Genomic DNA, 23732 nt, shown 5'->3' on the forward strand with positions numbered 1-23732 from the left:
CTTTGTTCTTCTTTCTCAGGATTGCAGCAGCTATTTAGGGTTTTTTTTAAAATTCCAGATGAATTTTTTGAGTGTTCTTTCTAGATCTGTGAAATATGCTGTTGGTATTTTAATGGGGAGTGCACTGAATCTATAGATTGCTTTGGGTAGTATGGACATTTTGATGATGTTGATTCTACCAATCCATGAACACGGTATGTTCTTCTCTATTTTATTTTATTTTTAATTTAATTTACATTTTATTTTATTTTATACCTCATGGGTTTGTGATCTGCTCCTAAGGCAGACTGGACAAGAAAGTGAGTTGTGTTCTATTTTTTTTTTTCCATTAGAATTTTTTTTTTAATTAAATCTTTATTGTTCAGATTATTACATTTGTTCCTCTTTTTTTCCCCCCATAACTCACCTCTTCCCAGTTCCCGCCCCACCCTCCGCCCTCACTCTCCACCCACTGTCCTCATCCATAGGTGCACGATTTTTGTCCAGTCTCTTCCCACATCTCCCACACCCCTTTCCCCCCCAAGAATAGTCAGTCCATTCCCTTTCTATGTCCCTGATTCTATTATAATCAACAGTTCATTCTGTTCATCAGATTATTTATTCACTTGATTCTTAGATTCACTTGTTGATAGATGCATATTTGTTGTTCATAATTTGTATCTTTACCTTTTTCTTCCTCTTCCTCTTCTTAAAGGATACCTTTCAGCATTTCATATAATCCTGGTTTGGTGGTGATGAACTCCTTTAGCTTTTCCTTATCTGTGAAGCTCTTTATCTGACCTTCAATTCTGAATGATAGCTTTGCTGGATAAAGTAATCTTGGTTGTAGGTTCTTGGTATTCATCACTTTGAATATTTCTTGCCACTCCCTTCTGGCCTGCAAAGTTTCTGTTGAGAAATCAGCTGACAGTCATATGGGTATTCCCTTGTAGGTAACTGAGTTTCTTTCTCTTGCTGTTTTTAAGATTCTCTCTTTATCTTTTGCTCTTGGCATTTTAATTATGATGTGTCTTGGTGTGGTCCTCTTTGGATTCCTTTTGTTTGGGGTTCTCCGCGCTTCTTGGACCTGTAAGTCCATTTTTTTCACCAGGTGGGGGAAGTTTTCTGTCATTATTTCTTCAAATAGGTTTTCAATATCTTGCTCTCTCTCATCTTCTGGCACCCCTATAATTCTGATGTTGGTACGCTTGAAGCTGTCCCAGAGGCTCCTTACACTATCCTCGCATTTTTGGATTCTTTTTTCATTCTGCTTTTCCGGTTGGATGTTTTTTGCTTCCTCCCATTTCAAATCATTGACTTGATTCTTGCGCTCCTCTGGTCTGCTGTCGGGCGTCTGTATAATATTCGTTATTTCAGTCTGTGTATGCTTAATTTCTAGTTGGTTCCCCAATATAAGATCGAGGGTCTTATTAGTTTTCGTGTAGATCTCATTAAGTTTATCGGCAGCTTCTAAACAGTTCTTGAGAGACCTGAAAAGTGTGGTTCTGAACTCTATATCTTCCATTGACAATTTTGTCCTGTTTCTTTGTCTCCGCATTTTGTTATGCTTCCTTGGTGCACCCCCTCGTGGTCTTTGTTCGCAGTCTTATAGTTAAATCTTGATTGTTGTAGCTAATTCCAGGGAGGGTTTGACCTCCAGGCCAAGTGGCTATGAGAATCAGCTGTGTCAGCAGTGAGAGAACTTCTGTCCTCTAGGGAGGTGCTAATCTAGCCTTTGCCTGAGGCTATCCGGCAAATGCCTCTGTGCAGGGCTTGGGCGGAGCGGGTCGCACAGGATCAACAGGGTGGGCCGGAGAGAGCAGTTATGGCGGCTCTCAGTCCTGTCCCCAGGGGCTCTGCCTCTCTGAGTCCCAGCACCCGCTGCAAAGCTCAGAGAGAAAGCTGCACTCGCTCTGACCGAAGCCAGACAGTCCCGCTTCTCCCGTTTGAGTCTGGGTTCCTAAAGACTCGCCCAGATCTGGTGCTCAGAGTCTGCGACTCCCTCCCGATTGAAAACAACAACCGCGCCCTCCGCCGCCAGCCCGCTCCGCACACACTCCGCACCTCAGAATTTGACTTCACCACTGCGCCTCCTCTGAGTGTTCGTGTGCGTTTCTCTTTCCTCCTAGTTGTAGGACTTCCACTCAGCCAGCGTTCCTGTGGTTCTGGGTGATGTCCCTTCCGTCTTTTAGTTTTACTTTTGAAGTAGTTGTTCAAAGCAGCAAACTCCGGCGTTAACCTATGCCGCCATCTTGGTTCTCCCGTGAGTTGTGTTCTATGTAAACCTCTGCCTCCTGGGAAATAGCCAACAGCTCTGCACTGGGGGGTGCGGGTCAGCAACAGTAGCTTTCAGGATGAGAGACCAGCGAGCAGGAAGAATCTCTACCTTTGCCATCCTCATTATAATGTGAATGCTGGATTCTGTCTGGGTTTAGTGTTAGAAATGTTCTTTATTTGAAAATTTGTCACAAATCATGGTCCAAGAGTTTTATTTGAAAAATATCTTTATTTTTCTGTAAAGAACAAATGTGATTGGGTTTAGATAGGAAAATCAAGGAGATATCATATGGAGGAGAATTAAAGTGAAAGGTTAGTAAGGGGACCAGTTAGTAAGGGGACCACAGGGAGAGATTTGGGAAGAGGGTGATAACCAGCTAACATCGTAGACTATAGCAAAAGGCACCAGGGCTGAACCTCAGGAGGAATTTGGCCCTGATAGATGGAAAACGTCATGGGCTAATCTCTAAAAGCAACTTTATTTATTTATTTATTTTTGGAGAGAACTCAAACAAATGATTTCTAAATTTAATGTGCCCAAGAATCTTCTAGGGAGCTTATCAAGACTGGAGATTCCATCCGAAATTCCAATTCAGCTGGTTTGAATTACTGTTACATTTAAATCCAGGAACCTACCCTTCTGTAAGCTCCCTGGGCTGTTCTAATGCAGGTAGTTTATGGGTCATAGTTTGGAACAAGCTATCCCAGACTGTTTGTTTGGGATAGTTTCACGTTTCAGGATGTATGGAGGCAAAATAAGAGATTGGATGAGTCTTCCTTAGTCAATTTCAGACTCTGGAAATGAACTATTTATTGTTTTAAAAAGGTAACAGTATTTGGAAAGATTTCAAGAGATCATCCTCTTTCTAAAATTTTCAAGGATATAAATTTAATAACAATTCTGTCCCTAATGGAGCTGTTTTCCTTCATTGATTCAGCATTAATCTGGCCATTGTTTCTCAATCTCTTCCACTAGAAGAAGGATGGTATCCATAGTTACTGGGTACTGGTAATGATGAATGAGGCTATGACAATTAGGATAATGTTTGGCACATCACAAAACAGGGATTGGCGAACGTTTTCTGCAAAGGGTCAGATAGTAAATATTTTAGGCTTTATGTGCCATACGTTTTCTATTGCAACTACTCAACTCTGCTATTATAGCTTGATAGCAGCCACAGATAATAAATGAATAGCTGTGGCTGTGCTCCAATAACACTTTATATACAGAAATAGGGGGTAGGCTGGATTTGCTACTCTTGCTAGAAAGGGTTGATACATTATTATTATTATTAATATAATGGCTTGCAAATAATCTTTAAGAATTAGTAAAGGAATCAGTTTTTCACCAAGAACTAAGTATATACACTATCTGGAATTTTTTACCCCCCAAGGAATTTGCTGACAGGAGCAGTGACTAAACAAACTTGCATTTAAATGCTGATATTTCAGTGGACTTTAAGGAAGAAGTTTCAGCAGATAGAGATTGCCAGTGCATTGTTCTAGGCTTTTGGCAGAGAAATGCAGGCAAAGTGAAGAACAATGTCAGCAGAGGCTTTGAAGGAGTAAGAGCGGAAATTTGCCTAAATCCTTTAACCTCTGACCTTTTACCTCTTTTTGGAGGCTTTGGTCTGGGCCTATGGCAGCGTTTGTCTCCCAAAGCTCAGTGGGTGTGCAGTGCATGTTTCATAATCAGATGTTTATTGCTCAATGTCTATTGACATTGAATTGCTTGGGTCTTTTTTGGACTTCAGTTTCAAGAAAATGTTTGTCTTTCCTGACAAACTGGTCTGCGTCCTTTGATCAGATGACAAATATTACATATGATTAACTTTTTGCCTAGGTTATCTGTAAGGTTAGAACTAAATACAAGACTCAGTTTTCATAATGCTTTTCATCTACTTGGGAAATATACTTTTCCTCCTTGGTGATTGTTTTTCCAAAATGTCAATGATGATCTTAAATGTTATTGCATAGGTACCTTTCACTGTAAAATTACTTCAAATGCTTCTTAGGTTTAGCTGAATTATAAACCAAATATAATCGGATTATATTTACAAGGAGTGCTGTCCTCCAAAAAAAAATATATATATATGATCGTAAATAATATACACTGCTCAGTACTTTATCAATACTAGGGATTTTTGTAATTAAGTATATTATAGGGAAAGGTTATGTCTTTAGTTCTGAGGTCAAGCAAATCTGGGTTCTAATCCCAGCTTCATCGTAAGACCACCTGTATGGTCTTGTGCATGTCACTCAATTGGTATGAATCTCAATTTCATATCCGCTAACTCGGTATAATAGCTGCACCCATCTCCCGGAATTGTTGTGATAATTAAATGATATAATACACATAATGTGCACAGAGCACAATGTCTAGTCTATAATAAGTACTAAGTATATAGTACGTAACTATCATGGGATGTTTATTTTTATTTTACAGCAGTTTTTCTGTCAACATATAAGAAAAATATAAGAAAATACAAGAATTATAAGAAATGCTTGGCTTTCGATATGAGACTCTTAGAGCTGCCTGAGTATTGCCGTGGCTTTAAAGTCTATTTTCATTTTTTTCTCCAGTATTTTTGAGTGATTTCCCACCAAGCAAATGGAGTGTGACCGAATGTCTGAGAACTTTGTCACCAAATAGTCTGGATAGAAAGACTGTTCAGAACATCACACAGGCATTGAAATATGTACCTGTAACTTAAAATTTCCAGTGATTTAAACAGTGGGGCCTGCTCTTCATTCTGTGTAATTCTGCTGTTTTCTGCACAGCTGGCAGAAATTTATATATATCAGGGCTGGTGATACTATTTAGCCTGTATTATTTGATTGTTCTTTTTGGAGAGTCTAGATAACTTGAGGGAAGAGTGAAATGGCAAAGACATTTCATGGCACTATTTTAGTTTCATACATAGTCCTAATCCTGCTAATTCTCCACAGTTACCTCTCTTACTCCTTCCCTCTCAACTCTAACCTTTAGAATATATATTTAATATTTTTTCTTTCTGTCTTTTTTTTTCTTTAACTGGTACTGACTGATAATAAAGCCAAAAGCTGATGGATTAGTACCCTGAAGTTAGAAAAAAAAGGCCAAAGCAACAGCAAGAAGCCCCAGGATTTTCAGCAGGAGGGAAACTGGGAAGTTCGAAGCCGGCTCTAGAGTGCGCGTCTTTAGAGGCCTCAGCATCCTCTGTTTCTGGGAGAGGATGGCCCCCTTGGCTCCTTCCCATCGTCCAGGCCCCACCAAGCGATACTGATAGGAATTGCAGGGTCCAAAATAGAGTTTCACAGCCAGTTTAGGATCTTTGAACAGGAGAGAGAGGAGGTCTGGCTTCGCACCTATCTCCTCGGCGAGCTCATCCAGGTAATCGATGTAATTGGTCTGCAGAATCTGGCTCTGGCTCTCTCCAAACCTGAATGAAGAAAGTGAGAAGGGCGGATTCACAAGATGTTCAAAGTTATATAAGAACAGTAGGCCTTCGATAGCTATTGACAGGGTGAAGGAATGAGTGAACAAATAAATGGAAAGTGTTGGTTTATCCCATCAGGAGGCCTGTATTTCAGATTGACTATAGACTACAATAAAGAGCCTATATTTCAGATTGACCATAGACTGTAAAATACATGGGACTTCGAGGAATTGACAGCATTTATAATCATGATGATTATTTGGTATTTACTAAGCAAAGTACCAACTAGTCAGGATTGTTGTCGAGACTGATGAGGTAGGTAACACACAGATGAAAGCCTAGCCCAGTGCAAGCACAGAGGGGACACTTAATATTTGCTTGTTAAATTAAGAGAGTCCCTGGCACTCTGGCTGGCATATGATGCTCAGTAAGTGTTAGATGAATGAGCATTTGGACATGAGATAACCCCTTCATGTCATATAAGGCTCCAAGTCAACTTTCCAAGGGGACTTAACCCACTGGAACCTCCTTTCCCTTCAGTCACAAAGTAGTAATCCTCAAACCTTCATTTCACACATGTATGTGTCTATCATTTTACTTTTTATCCAATCACAGAAATCCCCCCTTTGCTTTCTCCCACCTCCTTAATCTATCACCAATAGATTTCATGTAACTCACATGCATTTTTTGTTGTCTCCTCTTTTGATTGTAATGTATAAAATAAGGTACAAAACTGCCATTCTCCCAAGCAGTATCTCAATCTGTTGAGATTCTGCTTCCTGGCGATTGTCAATAGATTAGCTCAAATAAACTCACAAAAATTCTTCAAAAGTTTGAATGTTTCTTACATTAACACCATTCCCTTTCTAAACACAGATTGTGAATGGAATTTAATATGCGCATCATACAAAACAAATGAAATTCAGTCAAGGGAAAATGTTCTGATTTGGTAAAATTCCCATCTTTAAGTAGTTAGTTGTTCAACTACTATATATAAGAATCACCTAGGAAGAACTCAAAAAATACACATGTCCAGTCTCATCCAGAGATTCCGATTCAGTTGGTCTGGGCTGTGGCCTTAGAATTTGCATTTTTAACGAACAGCTAGTTCTTACAGGTGGGTAGAGTACTCACTGTGCTTTGAGAAACACTGTTCTAGGTAAAGATTAAAAAAACATTCTTACAGGTCAATTCTGTTTTTGTTCCTCTTGATAATGTCTTCCATCATAGCCCTCTCTGAGGGCAAGGTACACAAGCCTAGAATACAAAAGGCTGGTTTAAGTAGTGGGTTGGTTTGGAGGTTCTAGCAGGGGGAGCTCAGCTACTCCTATACCCTTGACCGAAGACCGGTCCTCTCCTTTGGGGGGAAGGTCGTCCTCTTTGACCCAGCACACAGCTTCGTAGGGACGCACATACATCAGTGAGGGAGGAGGGGGACACCCTCCTAGCCAGCCAGATCAGCGGAATTAACCCTGGCGATCAATGGGGTGACAGATGTCGCAGCCAGATCGCCCTCACATCCAAAATTCACAGAATTTTCTAATATATTAAAGGAATGATTACAGATGTTTATTATTATATCTTTGTTATTTTATGACGTCTCCACTAACTTTTTAGGATGTAAATCTTAAGAGAGCAGCCAAGATTGGCGATCGTCTTGTCTAAACTCATTATTGAGCAGACTCTACCAGGTGTGAGACCTCAGCCTTTGAAAACTTACCTTTGAAAACTCTCGTCACCCAACGAGCTTGAAGTTCGACAGTTGGGAAAATGGAACCTAGGGGCTGGATGAGACCAATGCAGGCCAGGGTTGCCTTCTCCAGGTGAGGAGGAAACATGTATTTATATAGCGAGACCATATTATCCTCTACTTTCACAAGCGAGTCTTCCAGGAAGGGAAAAGAGAATGTATATCCTGTTGCAAAGACAATGACATCAATGTCCTCTTCCACTGTCCCATCCTCAAAGATGGCAGAAGTTTCCGTGAGCTCTGTCACTCTTGATTTCACCTTGATGGCTCCATAGAGTATACGACTTGGAAGGTCATCATTTAGTACAGGTTCTTTCATAAGGTATCTGAAACACACAGAAGAAAACACTCAGAAGGAGCATTTAATGAGGAGTCTTGAACTGTCTTGATATTTTGTGGGTTTGGCTCTGAAAATAAAGAGGTTTCTCAAATATCCATAAAACTTTCCAACTTGATTAGTTGGCTTGACCCCAAATTTACTAACTGACTTTATTTTCATGTCACAAATCTCTCCCTTAACGAAGGGGAAACATATGGGTGATAGGGGTAAAAGATATTTCAAAAAATGAAAGCATCCCCAAGGGCTTATACAAAATGCAGGTGCCTATGGTCATTCGCTGAGTATTCCAGTGGTTATTAGCCCATGGATGTTTCCAACATTCTTTTTTGAAAAAATATATTTGTATTGATTTCGGAGAGGAAGGGGGAGGGATAGAGATAGAAACATTAATGATGAGAGAGAATCATTGATCAGCTGCCTTCTGCATGCCCCCCCACTGGGGATCAATCCCACAACTCAGGCATGTGCCCTTGGCCAGAATTGAATCTGGGACCCTTCAGTCCATAGGCCAACTCTCCATTGAGCCAAACCGGCTAGGGCTCTAACATTCTTTTATGTATCTACCTTTAATTATCTTGCTGTTCCATTTAATCTCTATCTGATCATAAGTAAGAAAGGGAAAACATATTAAATTCCCATTAGTTTTAAAAATTAGTAAGGAATCAGTATGAAAATTAATGCATAGAATTATATTGGGGATAGTTGCTAATCTCAAGTATCCATGAAATCTCCATATGTGATAGCATGGGCAGTGAAGCAAAGTCTGCTTATATTTCGGTTTAAGGCAATACATGCTACAGATCTCAGATCGCAGCATACAGCAGTCACATGGCATTTGTTGAAAGAGTCTAAAGCTCTTCTGTGTTGCCTTTTAAGGGGAAGAGTCTGTTATCAACTAAAGAAAAATAAACATCTACAATGTTTGCTTCGAGTTTTTAAGTTCGGTGATGTATAACTTTGAGATGAATGGAGATTTATTTTTTTGCAAAGAGACAGTGATTATGTTCTCAAAACTGCCCATGGGAAGAACCCCCATGATACACAGAGTTAGCAGAACATAAATCATCGAATGGAGACTTTGATACATGTTTCCTACCACAACCCTCTGAAAAGAAGGTCACAATCTCATTAAGCAGCCTTTCTGACATTGGATAGCTCTGGGTAATAGAAAGTTCTTTTCATGACCTACTTTTGCTTTTCTTTGGAGCAGCTCATACCATTTCTACTTGATCTTCTTAAGTATTCACTTTTAAAATGCATACAGAACAAATTTTGGAATTAAAACTCCAACACCTATACCATACCCATACTGTTGGGTTGTAGCTTGAGCTACCTACCATGTTAGCAATTTGGCCCTTTGTGAAGAGAGGCACCTCTAACAACCTTGCTTACCAATGAGTATACCATAAACAAAGCAAAATAACTCTACTTGTTTTGAGGCTCAAGTCCATAATTTTCATGGTGGAACCACTGATTCATCTGCCGTTCCAACATCCATTTTTGAACTGCTCGTGGCAGGACATTTCGGAGCATGGAGCGAAACCGGGTGTGGAACACCATGTCCCAGGGATAGCCACAGTCAGAGATACGGCTGAGGACCCAGGAACCTTGCCTGGTGCTGATAAACACCTGGCAAGCAAAAAGAAAGACAGTTTATGTTAGGGCATTGTCCCTTTTGGGAGGAATCTTCTATGTCGGTGATATATCACATGTATGGCCCCTGAATTTCCTGCAATGCTTTATCTTAAAGATGATTGACTTCTAAGTGAAGTGAAGTACCATATTGTTTTCACTGCTCTGTGGCAACTTTGTCATAGAAGAAGTACTTAGTGGTGTTCACATTGATAGAGGAAGACTACAACAGTCTTGAGAACTTTCCTGAAAACATGAGAAAATCTTTGGGCTAATACCAATCATAAAATCCACAGGTCTTTACCACGTTTACAGTTGTGGTTTGGTGCTCCTTCCCTCTTCTCACCTTCCCACCTGCCCACATTTCTTTTGTAGTAAAGGAAAGTAATTAAAATCCTAGGAAAGGTACCAAGACCATATTTATCAAGGGTACCAATGACTATATAGGCATACATGCATAGATCTATACTTCTCTAGAGTGGGAATACCAAGGGGTGTCAGCTTCCTCCCACACTTAAAAGAATAGTTATGTATTTTTAAGTGTTAAAATCTGAATTATATTGTGATTTCCATTCTTTTGAAATACACATCTGAGTCTTCTTTCTGGTATGTTCTTTACCTTGCTTACTCAGATTTCTCTCATTTTGAAATTATACACACACACACATACACACACACACACACATATTTCCAGATAGGTGGTTTACCTTGCTTACTGTTACCCCAACCCCCCAATGCCCAAATGCATATTTGAATTGCTTTCAAAATTTTACCTGACATTCTATGAATTCTGAGGTATAAGGTGGTCCCAGATAAACAGTTAACTATGACTCATGTGTAAGAAAACCAGTTCACTTAAGTGTTTATGATCATTGACTCCAGATCCAGGACTCTGCATCTAGACTCCCTAGGTTTGAATCCCAGCCCCACCACGTACAGGCTGTGTTGCCTTGGGCAAGTTATTTCAACCTCTCCGTGCCTCAGTTTTTCTTTCTGTAAAATGGGGATATTAATAGTACCTGCCTCATGGGATTATTATGCAGGTTAAATCAGGTGGTATAAATAAAGTACTTAAACTGTTGTCTGCTAGCTATTATTACTTTGCAAATTTAGGCTGGAGGAGAGGAGTTCTGTGTAGTGCCACATGTCTGGAGTAAACAAGAATTTGGAGACCAATTTTGCTGGGAAGGACCTCAACTCCTTAGCTTGTGAAATATTTCCATAAGTGTCTTTTCCCAATACTTACTGTCTCCCCTTCTTCCTTGGCACTGACTGGATAGGTGACTTTTACAGGTTCCAGTGTAAACCCTTCATTAATCTGGGGATACACCATGCTTGTTTATCATGTTTGCTACCTGGCATCTCAAGCCCTGAAAGCATGAGACTCAGAACAGGACAGTTTTGCTGGTTGTGGACATAGGTATGTAAGTCCAGTGTAGCCAGAAGAAGCCAAGCTGAGGAGGCTAGTGGACAAGTGATAGGGCTTCTGGGCCCAGGCCCTGTTGGGAGGGAATGCTTTGGGGAGAGGAACCCCAGCTATTTTCCCATCTTTGCCTAGGACTGTCCTACTGGAAGGGATTTATTTTCTGTTATTCCCAATCATCGATGTCAGCATTATCTACATCTTGTAATGTTTGACTCCTTCACAGCTCAGTTGTGTCATTCCTGAGCAGGTACAAAGATAAAAGTGGTTGGAAGGGCTCAGTGTGCACCTTACATGTCTATGATCTTGGTTAGGAGTCTTACTGACTATTTAATCTTTTTTTTCATAATCTTTGGATAACTGAGGATTATTTACATTTCAAATATAATTCAAATGTACACTAAATTTCTAAATTCCCCCGCCCCATATATGAACAGGTCAGCTTTTCTCTAAGGCCCCTGGGTGGAAACAAGGCTTATTAGGCCGAAAGTCATCTGGTCAAAGCTTCCCATTTACAAAATGAGAGAACTGTAGCCCAGAGAAGTGAAATGACTCAGCCTAGGTTACATAGCTGATACTGGCAGAGCTGGGAGGTAAACTGTGGCTTCTTGACATACAGATTTTCTGATGCCACATGAATCAATGGAGAAACCAACCAACCAGTTAAGGAGTAATGGAGCCTTGATTACATGGCTCAGATTTTCCAATGTGCCCCCTCCCCTTTCCTTTCCTCCAAGGTAAAAGGTAAGCAGAGAGCTTTGCACCTGAGAAGCCTTCTTGCTCAGCTCAACGGCAATATCTGAGGCTGAGTTTCCTATTCCAATCACCAGGACTTGCTTCCCCTCAAATCCGTCTGGGTTCTTGTATTGGCGGCTGTGAAAATACTGGCCTTTGAACCTCTCTATACCTTCAGGAGGAAAAAGAGAGAAGCCTGTCAACTATGTAAAATTAATTTCAAGAAAACTGCATTGTCAACTTTTCCTTACTGGGGTTAATCATTTCTTTTGCCTCTTCCTCTCTTAGGGGAGTTATAATAGCAAGGCCAATTGATAAACTCAAAGTAGAAAGCATATAAGAAATGTTAGGTTAAGCATATGGTCCAGGACCTAAGGAGTTTCCAGGAACTTTCCCCACTAACTCTGTCCATGGGCATGGTTCTGCAGAAAAGGCTCCAGGGACAGAACAAAGTCACAGCTGTTTGGCAGGATAGAAAAAGGCCAAAGCAGGCACGTGGCTAAATGGGCCTCTCCAACACGGAGGCAATGTGGATATGAATTCTCTGACATCTTGACTTTGGAGGAGGTTAGCTGGATTCCTGTGTAACAGAAACAAAGATGATCATTCCAAACTGCATAGAAAGTACCTGGACACCTGCTCTGAAAAGCTGGGCATCCCCTAGGCCTCACCTGGAAATGACTCCAGTGGGATGCGAGGGAGGATGTGGTGGCCACTGCAAACCATAATTGCATCGAAGATGGCACTTTGCTCCTTGCCTTTGCTCTCGGTGACAACCTCCCATTGGCCAGAGGATGAGAAATCCGGGCATCTTTTCACGCTGAGGACGGTTGTCTTAAACGAACATAGAGAAGGTATCATTGAGAATTAATCTGGCATATAGGGGCCTTGTTCAGTGCCCTGAGAAGTGGGGGTGAGTAGAATGCAATGTTTGATACAATTTAGGTTCCATTTAAATCCATTTCAAGCCAGTTAAGGCAAAGATTGCTAAGCTCAGCCTTCTCATTCTTCTTTGGCAGGGAGATACCAACTGAGGACATGCTGCTTTGTGCAAGAGGTCCCACTCAGCTGACTGAATGAGAACTGGAGTGAGATGCAGGCGTGGCTGGTAAGCTCTGGGCAAAATCCATGTTTATCATTCAAGTGATCACATAATATTTATCAAGAACCTTTCATGTGTCCACTTCTGTGCAGACACTGTGCTAGAGAAGATGTTTCATGGGAAGTGATTTGCATAGCGACTGGCATATTGTCAGCACTCTGTGAATGGTATATTTTATATTTTTAGAACAGGGACAATCATGATACCAATACTGTTCATGATCTCATTTGGATGAAATAATTTATTGGTTCTTTGATTTTTTAAAATGTAGCTTACTGTCTGGAGGTCTGTGAGTTTTTAAAAGTGCTTATGAAGGTTGTATGTCTGATGTCTTTAAGAACAATGCCAAATGGAAGCAAAGCTTTTCTCACTTTCAGAGGAGTGGCATACTTCTCTTGTTTGCAAGTATTTGAGTCTCTTATGCATGCTTTTCACATTTTCAGATATTTTTCAAAATGTAACATTGCTAATTTTTGAGACTTCAACTTTTAAAAATGTATATGGAATATTCGTATAAAGCTTACGAAAGTACAATAAAACGTCTGGGCATTTTCAGCAGAGAGTAAAGATTTCAGATTTGTAGTCCAGAGTAGTATACTAGCTAAAGTCCTGTGGATTCTTGCTATTCAAAATGCGGTTTGAGGACCAACACCTTCAGTATCACTCGGAAGGTGATTAGACATGCAACAGAGTCATTTACATTTTGATTTGAGCCCTAACATCTTAGGGCTTATACCAACTCAGAGACCAATACACGGAAATGCATTTTCCTAACTCCTCTCCAGCCTCCAGAAAACAAATGCAGCGGTGACACAGTGAACAAGAAAACTAGTTTCCTTGCAACTCTAACATGATCTTTAAAAGAATAGAGACTATTGTTCTGGCCGGTGTGTTCAGTGGTTAGAGTGTTGGTTGGCCCACACACCAAAGGGTCATGGATTTGATTTTCGGTCAAGGGCATGTACCTGGGTTAGAGGTTTGATCCCCACCCCCAGTTGGGGTGAGTGCAGGAGGCAATTGATGAATGTGTCTCTCTTACATCGATGCTTCTCTCTCTCTCTCTCTCTCTCTCTCTCTCTCTCTCTCTCTCTTTCTCTCTCACTTTCTCTCTCTCTCTCTCTCCCTCTCCCTACCTCCCTCCCTCCCTCTCCTCCTCCTTCTCCTCATCCTTCTCCTCCTCCTCCTCTCTAAAAATCAATGAAAAAAAAATAGCCTCAGGTGAGGATTAACAACAACAAAAAGAGAATATAAATTACATGTTATGAAAGGGCAATACATCTATTAAATAAATTGGTAGCTAAGTAGACAAAGATCTATAAAAGCTTCTGATATAAAAGGTCTATCATTTATAGGATGGATCTACCAGGAATTTGGGGAAAACTACATTAGATGGGACTGGATATTTTAAAAAAATATATTTTTATTAATTTCAGAGAGGAAGGGAGAGGAAGAGAGAGAAACATCAATGATGAGAGAGAAGCATTGATTGGCTACCTCCTACATGCCCACACTGGGGATTGAGCCCGCAATCCAGGCATGTGCCTTGACTGGGAATTGAACCGTGAACTCCTAGTTCATAGGTCAGCGTTCAACCACTGAGCCACACCGGCCTGGCATGGACATTTTAATAGTGCTTACAAATACAGATTTTCACCAAAGTCAATTATTATAAATTAATATAATACAAACCTGGAGCAAAACTAAAATTACTGAGAAACTGAGATGTGTTTAAAAAAATCCTAAGCTCCATTAGGAGTTATGTATTTAGAGATGTAATTTAAACTTTATTTCCTAGGCACAGTTAGTAGTTCTCAGAGTGTAGGTTATTGATAAAAATTCAGCATGTTAAGTGAGATATTGGTGTTTTTATTGTTGATTATTTGTTTTTTTTCCATGTTTTTTTTTTTTTTAAAGGGAAATGAGGATAGGATTCTTCAGTGGTTACAAATATTAGTTTAAATGCAGTTTCCCTATCATCATCATCATTCAAACCTTTACTTTTAACAGATGATTTCTCTCTTCTGTTAATGTGTACAATTTATAGCATCAGGGTAATGACATTCTTTTTGGGTTTTCTATTATGCTCTCATCTTTCAGAAATAATTGGATTGCAATACTTTGTTTTATCCACAATCTCTTTCATTATCAGAGTAACTTCTCTATTTAAATGTGATGTGAACTAATGTAGAGAAAACAATTCCCCCCAGAATACAATACCTGGAACTGAATATATTTTAGAAGATCAAACTTTTTGGCAAAGATTCTGAAATACTCCAGGAGCTTAGAATTGTGCAGGAAGTTTGGGAAATCTTCAGGCATTGGAAAGTCACTGAAACAGGACATTTCTTTGCTGGTGTTGGTGATGACAGATTGGTAGATACTCGCTCGGCCATCTTCCACATTTTCCTAAAAGACCAAATAAAAATGATAATCATGCATTTAAAAATTCCCTTGGTTTCCTAGTCTTCTTCCAAATCTGACTCCTGGGTGATGTGATCCCTTTGGGTGCAGTATACATGGCCATCATCCTGTGTGGTAGGCCCCAGGTGGCGCCTTTCCGTGTGGCTCACTGGAGGGGCTACTGCCATTTGGTGGGCTTGGGAGTGGGAATCATCTTTCTTTGGTCATATTTAGCACCCCAGGTCTCTACCTTTTTAATGTCAGCTATTGTGACAACCAACCCTTTCTGAAATTTCCCCTGGGGAGGCTATACACCTTCCACCTCTTTAAGAACCAATAAATTGTGAAACATTGGTCAGAGAACATAATAGTACTCATTCAATTAAAATGAATACCCTCAGCTGCTAAAATTGGGGGTATTAGCTGTTCAATGACTGGGCCTGTTGTTATTGAGGAAGCTATAAGCATCAACAAAACCATCAGTTTCAGCTCACTTCTCATTGCACTATAAGGAAGGTACCTAGCATAGCTGCTCTAACATATTGATACAGGCACACTCACTATCACACCTGAGTTTTCTGACATTTTCTGTACAAGAAGTTGTACTTGATTTTGTCAAACAAACTCAAAAGAAGTCTGGAGGGTTTGCTAGAAATACATGATAAAGATTTTTCAAGGGTCTTAGAGTTTGCAAATCGGAAACACAACTAGGTAATGCCCAGAGTGTTCCAAAGAAGAAAGAAAAGCTATGAGTTCTTAGAGTAAAAAGTACATTCTTGGGAAGAATCAGTCTTGCATTCTTAGCCTCTGGATTGATCCAAGATGGTAATTCTCTAGAAGACCAGTGCTCTGGATAATGGATGTCAGGTGGTCTGGATGCATGAACATTTTTTCCTTAGTCCTTTAGGGGGTAACCAGAGGGTTGTCTAGAGGTTTAATGTATAACCAGGCATTGACGCAGGACTGGAAAGTTAAAAAGTTTAAGTTCCCAGGCTAGTTAAACAAGAACAGAATTGTTTCCTCATTCCTCAACCTACTTGATTTTGGTAATTTAGCAACTTGACTGTAATGACTCCACGTTATTTCTTCATGCTATTCTTCACTTTCAAAGAGTTAAGAAAAAGTAAACTGTGGGATCTCGACTCTTTTATACGTGACAGAAGGAGCCTGCTCTTTATATGTATTGTGCTTCACAGGGATTATTAGTTTCAACATGAGACACCAAAGCTAAAACTATATTTGCTCTCAGATCGTGTCATTTAAGAGCAGTATGTAGAATCCTTGCTAAATGTGGGTCTAAGTTTGTAAAGATACTCTTGCCTCACACATTCCTTATCTCTCTTTCTTTCCCATCCATCCATCCATCCATCCATCCATCCATCCATCCACCTACCCACTCAGGCCAACTCAAGCTAGGAGTCAAATGCCTTTTATAATGAGCAGTGTGTTTATATTTTCTAGATATTATTATTATTTTAAAAATATATTTCAGAGAGGAAGGTAGAGGAGAGAGAGATAGAAACATCAATGATGAGACAGAATCATTGATTGGCTGCCTCCTGCATGCCCTACCCTAGGGATTGTGCCCTGACCAGTAATCGAGCTGTGATCTCCTGGTTCATAGGTCCCATGCTCAACCACTGAGCCACACCAATTTGGCTCTAGATTAATTTTGCCAAAAAGTTTGATCTTCTAAGATATATTCAGTTCCAGAATCAAGGCTCAGATTATAACTTTGTTGCACTTTCAAGTGGCTTGGTAAAAACTAGCCTGATGAGGGTATGCCAGTTTTCTAGATGATTAGGGGTTTGGTATGATGTTATTGTAAACTGTACGTAAGTATTAGAATGTGAAGGGAGTTTGTATTAAAATATGAAATAGTTTCTGTTTCATATACAAAGATTTAATAATCTGAACTGGATGAATGATAAATCAGAATCTGGACCTGCACAGAGAATTCTTCGCCCAGAAAAAGCCCGCTTAGAGTCTTTTAAAAACCTCTGGCTATTTCTATTTTTGACCACTGGCTTCAAATGGCATAATCCTGGAGCCAAACTGATTGTGTAAAATATTTCTGGAAGGCTCAGCATGATTTAACACAATATTCTTGGCAAGACTGAATATCTGAGTTTCTTATCCAACCGAGTTCTCAAAATCAGAAATATTTCATAAAGCAAAAATAAAAATGTTTTCCCCTCAAGATCAGATAATTTTATAAGTAGTATAGAATAGAGTTAAACACAAAGGCTCTGGAGTTACACTGGGTTGATAACCTAATTCTGTGATCTTTAATGGCTTTTTAACTGTGAGCAAATTACATAAGTCAGTTTCCTCATTTCCCCCCTGTAAAATGGGATTCATTAATAATCCTGACATCACACAAATTGTTATGAGGTTTTAAATGAGATTAGGGTGCTTAGCATGATGCCTGGTGCTAATGAGTGCTCAATGCATGTTTGCCTCTGTTGCTATTATTACAGCGCACTAGAGTTTTTACTACTAATCCAGTCAGGGTTTAAACTAAGGTGGACTATTATACGAGAGCCACCATATTGGATTTTTTTAAGTGCCAATAAATTGGCTTTAAAATGTGGTTGGCTTCTCTGTCAGGTCAATTTTAAGCGATGAGAAGAACCGATTCTGATGTCTGGGCTCCTCCAATAATTTCAGAGCTGGGGCAAGGCTCTCCTTTGGGGGCTTTACTTTTGTAGTTTGTCAGGGAATTGGTGATGACATCACAATTCTTTTTCAAATTGGTTTGGCCTATTGGATCTTGAGGGAGTCACATTTTAAGACAGAAAGTGATTGTTAGGGTCACCAAAGAAGGAACACACGTGGCCAAAAGGGGTAAAGAATTATGAATTTATTAGGTCATCTGGATACCAGCTGGGCTGAGCCCCCAAATGGCACCAGCATCCAAAGACAGGGAGTCAGAGGTTTTTAAAGGACTGTAGGCGGGCTTTTTCTGGGTGGAGAATTCTCTGTGCAGGTCTGGATTCTGGGAAAGTCCAGAGGGGAGAGATAATGGTTTTAGCAAGTGGAATGTCCCTTGTGAAGTGGCCTAAAGATCAGTTCCCAGGGGAGGGGGCATCGATTCAATTATTTGATCAGACCTAACAGTGATGTTTCAGGTTGCATCCATTTATACGTCAATGTTTTCAATAAATACATTCAGTACTGTAAATGTGTTTTCTCTTCCTTATGATTTTCTTAATAACATTTGCTTTTCTCTAGTTTATTATAAGAATACAGTACACAATGCATACATATATAAAATATGTATTAATTGACTGTTTATGTTACTGGCAAAGCTTTCTGGTCAACAGTAGGCTATTAGAAAGTAAGTTTTGGGGGAGTAAAAACTTATATGTGAATTTTTGACTGCATGGGGATTGGTACTCCTCATCCTTATGCTGTATATGTAACTGGGAAATGATAATTATATCCAAATGTTAAAAAAAAACACATGCACAAAAGTAATGTACTATATTGCTAACTTCCTTTGAGCACAATTATTAGGAACAATAAAGGAGGCAGAGCAGGTTAATAGCTGAAGGATGATTATGCTTTCGTCTTTGAATACCTCAGATTACTAAGTGTGAGGGGTCAGGAATCTTACAGACCTTCACTTTTGTGTTTTCCCACCACCACTGTTCTTCTGGGCAAGTTGCATATCCTAAATCTCAGTTTCCTCTTCCCATGTGAAAATAATCATAATACCTACTTCCTAGAAGCATTGTGAAGAAAAATGAGATGCTGCATGGGATGAGTGCTTCCCCTTGTTGGAAAAAGTGCTAGAAATATATTATTTACCCATCTTCTCCATGTTCCAAAGCTGCCACTAGGGGGTATTGAAGAACCTTTTAGAACAGTGGTTCTCAACCTTCCTAATGCTGCAACCCTTTAATACAGTTCCTCATGTTGTGGTGATCCCCAATTTCATTGTTACAAATTGAACATAATTAAAGCATAGTGATTAATCATAAAACAATATGTAATTATATGTGTTTTCCGATGGTCTTAGGCGACCCTTGTGAAAGGGTCATTAGACCCCCAAAGGGGTCGCGACCCACAGGTTGAGAACCGCTGTTTTAGAAGATTCAGCACCCTCTGAGCAGGGCATGGGACAAGGATTCTTTTTTAAAAATATATTTTTATTGATTTCAGAGAGAGGAAGGGAGAGGGAGAGAGAGTTAGAAATAGCAGTGTCAAGAGAGAATCAACTATTGGCTGCCTCCTGCACACCCCCTACTGAGGATGGAGTCTGCAACTGGGGCATATGCTCTGACTGGGAATCAAAGTGTGACTTCTTGGTTCATGGGTCAACACTTAACCCCTGAGCCACAATGACCTGGTGGGACAAGGATTCTTAAATTTTGTTTTAACTTGTCACCACTAAATGTGGTATGTAATTGTAGGATTGCGTAATTATGGAAATTAAAGAATAATCTGTTTGCAAAACTGATTTTGGATGGAGGAGTGTCTTGGAGTGGTGTGGAGGCCTCAGCCTCCTTTTTAGTACCTCCTCCCTTTGGCACTCCAGTCTCCTGGTAATCAAGAGCCTCACTGGCCTCACTGGCTTCTGAAATTTTGTCCATTGTATGTTTCACTCTGCAGAGAGATTCCTTGTCTTTTTTGGTTAGAGAAAATTGTTTACATTTCTATATTGAATATAGTTGTAAGCCAGGTTTGAAATGTGACATTATTACAGCTCCCATGGATTTATGTATTTAACTATCTTATACCTAACTAGAGGCCTGGTGCATGAAATTCCTGCATGGGTAGGGTCCCTAGGCCTGGCTGGCGATCAGGGCCGATCTGTGGGGTGACAGGCGGGGTGATTGGGGGGCCCTCACTGACACCCACCTTGGCTGGCCTGGGGCCTGCAGCCTGGGGGCAGCTCCTGCGTTGAGTGTCTGCCCCCTGGTGGTCAGTGCATGTCACAGTGACTGGTCGTTCCACTGGTTGTTCTGCCATTCAGTCGATTTGCATATTAGGCTTTTATTATATAGAAGACTTAATTAATTTACATTTTAGTCTAACTTTTTTAATTGATAGGAAGTTATCTCTACTGCCAGAATAGGAGAGCAGGAGAAATATTTTGGGGCACCTTCCTAGAGTTCACCAAGTCATATTTTTTGACAGATCACTAAAAAAAACTCTCATTTTTCTGCTGCCAAACTAATGATAATTAAGTAAGGGACACTGACTCTTTGATTTTAAATCCCAAGTCAGATAATAAAACAAAACAATGACAAATTTATTATTAAATAGAAATTTGTTATAATTTTGCATTCTTCCTTAGGGTAAAAAATCTACCTGGGGGGTAGAACCCCAAATGGGATCTCCACGTGAACTGAGAGTGGACAAAAATAGCACATCTTTGGTTAAAACAGGAATGTTCACCTGCTTAAGAAAAGCTACATTGATTTTAATGAGCAGATGCTCATAAAAAATGAATGTGATTCAGCTGTTTTTCCAGTTTCCTCTCTGCAAAGTTACCTGTTCTGTAATAAGTATCCATTTTTCCATCTTAGTTCTGGCTGGCTGTGCTTGGATCACTGAATTGAACAGATTTAAAAAATTTAGCATTTGTGCAGTATTTGCCAAACTTGTCTCATCATGGGATTCATTAGAGACTCTTGTTAAGAATAGGGTCCTCCCCGCTCAGAAGATTTTGATTAAGGTAGTCTGGGCTGGTGTTCAAAATTTAGTATTTTAAGAAACCCCCAGGTATGTCCTATAGTCAGATCCCTTTGAGAAACCCAGTGTGGAAAAAAAAATCTCCTTTGGCATAAAATTCAGTTTGAACTGAAACTGGACGTCCTCCTTAATCGGTCCGTTTGCAGAAAGAGCACTTCAGATGGTCTCTGCCGATATGAAAGTCTGTTTTTCATGCTCTCAATCCGTTTGCTCCTGTTTGGGATGTTCCCACCTATTTTAATCCCTCATTTTAATGTGCCTGATACATAATCCTCAGCTTGTCATTCCAGTTCTGAGCTGAGGTTTTGTGTGGGCAAGAGTGCAAATTAAGACATACATGTAAGTAGGGATTTAGCTGCTTAGGAGTCACGGAGACCCAGGTTTGAATGCCAGTTCCTCCAGCTATGTGACCGTGATCACATCATTTACCCTCTCTGTTTCTATTTGCTTGTCTATAAAATACATAGTTATGGTAGCTACATTTATTGTACTCTATTATAAGTTTTTGATATGAATGATCTCCCTTAATCTTTAAAATAGCACTGAGATAATTACATTTTTCTGTTAATATCTTTATTCTACAGCTGAGAAAACTAAGACACAGGATGTAAATAATTTGCCAAAGATCTCACACCTAGAAGGTGGTAAGCTAGTACTCATTCAAAAAAATTTGGGAGGAATAATTATAAATCTTTATGGCTCTCTATGTATTTTCCTAATTTTTATACAAATTCTGAAGGACAGCAAGCATTACCAATATTTATATTTGGCTAATAGCATGAATTGAATGAATAGAGTATATTAATAGTATAGTTAAAGAGTTTCCCAGCAGTAATTAATACTAGAGTGTCCTCAGTAAAGCTAAGCAAACAAGGTCTCTTTGTCAGAGAAAAGTAAAAATCATTAGTAATAAGAGCACACTTTCTAGAAAAGCATTTGCTCAATGATTGGAATAGAAGTGGTGTCTTGAAAAGAATTCCTGTCACTTCTTTTTTGTAAGTTCTCTAATACTAGCATATTACTTGGAGAATGACCAAAATAGTGGGCTGCAAGATAGAGGCATAAGAAGAGATCCTTCACATGCCTGGTGTTGCCACGCGTGTGTTAGAATAGTAATGACCTGGGAGAGATGCTAGCCTATTTCTTCAGCTCCTGTATAGCTGCATGAAGTAAATCTGATCAGAGTTGCTTAGGGAATCCCTCAGTAAGGCTCATCAGTAGCTATGCTTCCCCCTGTAATAGCAGCACAACCTGTGCAAGAAACAAGAAGATCTCACATACTTTGAACCGCCACAGTCCTCCAATATCTTCGGTCCTCTCAAAGCAGGTGGGCTCGAGTCCCTCATCCACACAGCACTTCAGAGAGATCAGTCCACTGACACCAGCTCCAATCACTGCCACCTTCTTTGCCATGGTCTCCTGTCACAGAGTTGGTCAGTCAGTGGCTTTCAGTGGGGCAAAAGATAAGAGAGTCGTAAGGTTGTGGTCAGGTAATGGGCTTTAAACGCTATAGTAGTGGTAATTTAATAACCAGCTGGAATGGAATAAAATGCCTCAGTAGTCAAATTCCAAAGTCTCATGGGCTTTATTGCAAGCCGTGTTTACAAAGTCTTGGTTCAACATTTAAAAGCAACCTACTTGCCAAAACCGGTTTGGCTCAGTAGATAGAGCGTCGGCTTGCGGACTGAAGAGTCCCGGGTTCGATTCTGGTCAAGGGCATGTACCTGGGTTGCGAGCACATCCCCAGTAGGAGATGTGCAGGAGGCAGCTGATCGGTGTTTCTCTCTCATCGATGTTTCTAACTCTCTCTCTCTCTCCCTTCCTCTCTGTAAAAAATCATTAAAATATTTTTTTTTTTTAAAAAAAGCAACCTACTTAACAAAGCCAAGTGGTTCAATGACAAAGTTCTAGGGAGATGAGCCAGATCTGCAGTTCTGTTCACTGCAGTTGAGAGCCTTAGAGTTTATAGCTGAACGTTTCCTTGTCAGCTTCTTCCCCCAGCTGTTATCCTTACCTTTGTTGTTACCTTTTTGTCACTGTCTCTCACAATGGTTTGCATCGTTGGTTGTGTGCTCCTAGGCAGTCAGAAGGGTTTTAAGAGTTGGAGGAGGCAGTGAGAAATGGGAGGAGCTTCTTACCCCAGCATTCTGCCAGTGGGAACTCCAAGGACTTTGTGAGTTATGAAATCAAGCAAGGAGCCCATATTTTGAGGTCCAGCGTAGTGGTAAAATGTCTTTATAGTACCAACACTATATAGACACTTGCAAACATATCATACAGATAGATTAAAAACCATTTTTGTAGTGGATGTAGACAGTGTTCATTTGCAAATTAGCAAATATGCAAATATGGATAAATGAAAAGAAGTTGAAATTACCCCTAACTCTGTTATACAGAGATAAATTTAGCCACTGTTGACAATTTGCTATATCTTTCCAGATATTTATATACATACACCTATGCACACACAAACAAAAATGAAATCATAATCTAAGTATGATTTCCAATTTGATTTTTCACTTTCCAGTATCCCAGTACCTTTATATCCATAGCTGCATTTTTAATGGCTATATGAATTCCATTTAGTTGATAGATTATTTACCTATCTCACAAATATTCAGTTCTGTGTAATAGGCAGTATTTCTGGCATATCACTGTGTCTAGATGAATAAAACAGATTGTGTCCCTGGATTTCTCAGAAATGACATACTTTTTTTTTGGCTTGGCTTTCTTAGACTTGACAACTTCCAGGTCCTAGCATACCATGCTTATCTCCTCCTAGACTGCTTACCCTGACTAGATTCATGTCTCATCTTGATCTGTCTGCTTGTGGGTACACTGGCTTGGATGAATCTAGTGGTCCTTCTAAGATCTTCCTGTCCATTGCCCTCTTTTTGGATTAATATAGAACTGGTTAATCTTTTTACAATCTGTTATCAGCACTACCATTAATTAAGAAGACTTACCTAATT

General features: G+C 39.9%; 1 protein-coding gene across 3 annotated transcripts; it reads right to left on the reverse strand.

Annotated features, from left to right (window-relative positions):
* Positions 1 to 2749: 2749 nt before the first annotated feature.
* Positions 2750 to 22881, reverse strand: FMO2 (flavin containing dimethylaniline monoxygenase 2). Of its 3 annotated transcripts, none has more exons than XM_059675726.1 (9): positions 22775 to 22881; positions 22042 to 22205; positions 14875 to 15063; positions 12227 to 12389; positions 11585 to 11727; positions 9195 to 9394; positions 7396 to 7751; positions 6860 to 6932; positions 2750 to 5678 (listed from the first exon to the last, which is right to left on the reverse strand). In XM_059675726.1, exons 2-9 carry the CDS (start codon positions 22171 to 22173, stop codon positions 5342 to 5344), a joined length of 1593 nt encoding a protein of 530 aa, XP_059531709.1. In that variant the 5' UTR covers positions 22174 to 22205; positions 22775 to 22881; the 3' UTR covers positions 2750 to 5341. The 3 variants fall into 3 exon arrangements, with proteins under 3 accessions (XP_059531709.1, XP_059531707.1, XP_059531708.1); XM_059675724.1 differs by having other exon boundaries at positions 22042 to 22179; positions 22775 to 22825; XM_059675725.1 differs by lacking the exon at positions 22775 to 22881 and adding an exon at positions 22632 to 22766 and having other exon boundaries at positions 22042 to 22394.
* Positions 22882 to 23732: the final 851 nt, after the last annotated feature.

The sequence above is a fragment of the Myotis daubentonii genome, chromosome 18, assembly GCF_963259705.1.
Source record: "Myotis daubentonii chromosome 18, mMyoDau2.1, whole genome shotgun sequence".
Taxonomy (NCBI): Eukaryota; Metazoa; Chordata; class Mammalia; order Chiroptera; family Vespertilionidae; genus Myotis; species Myotis daubentonii.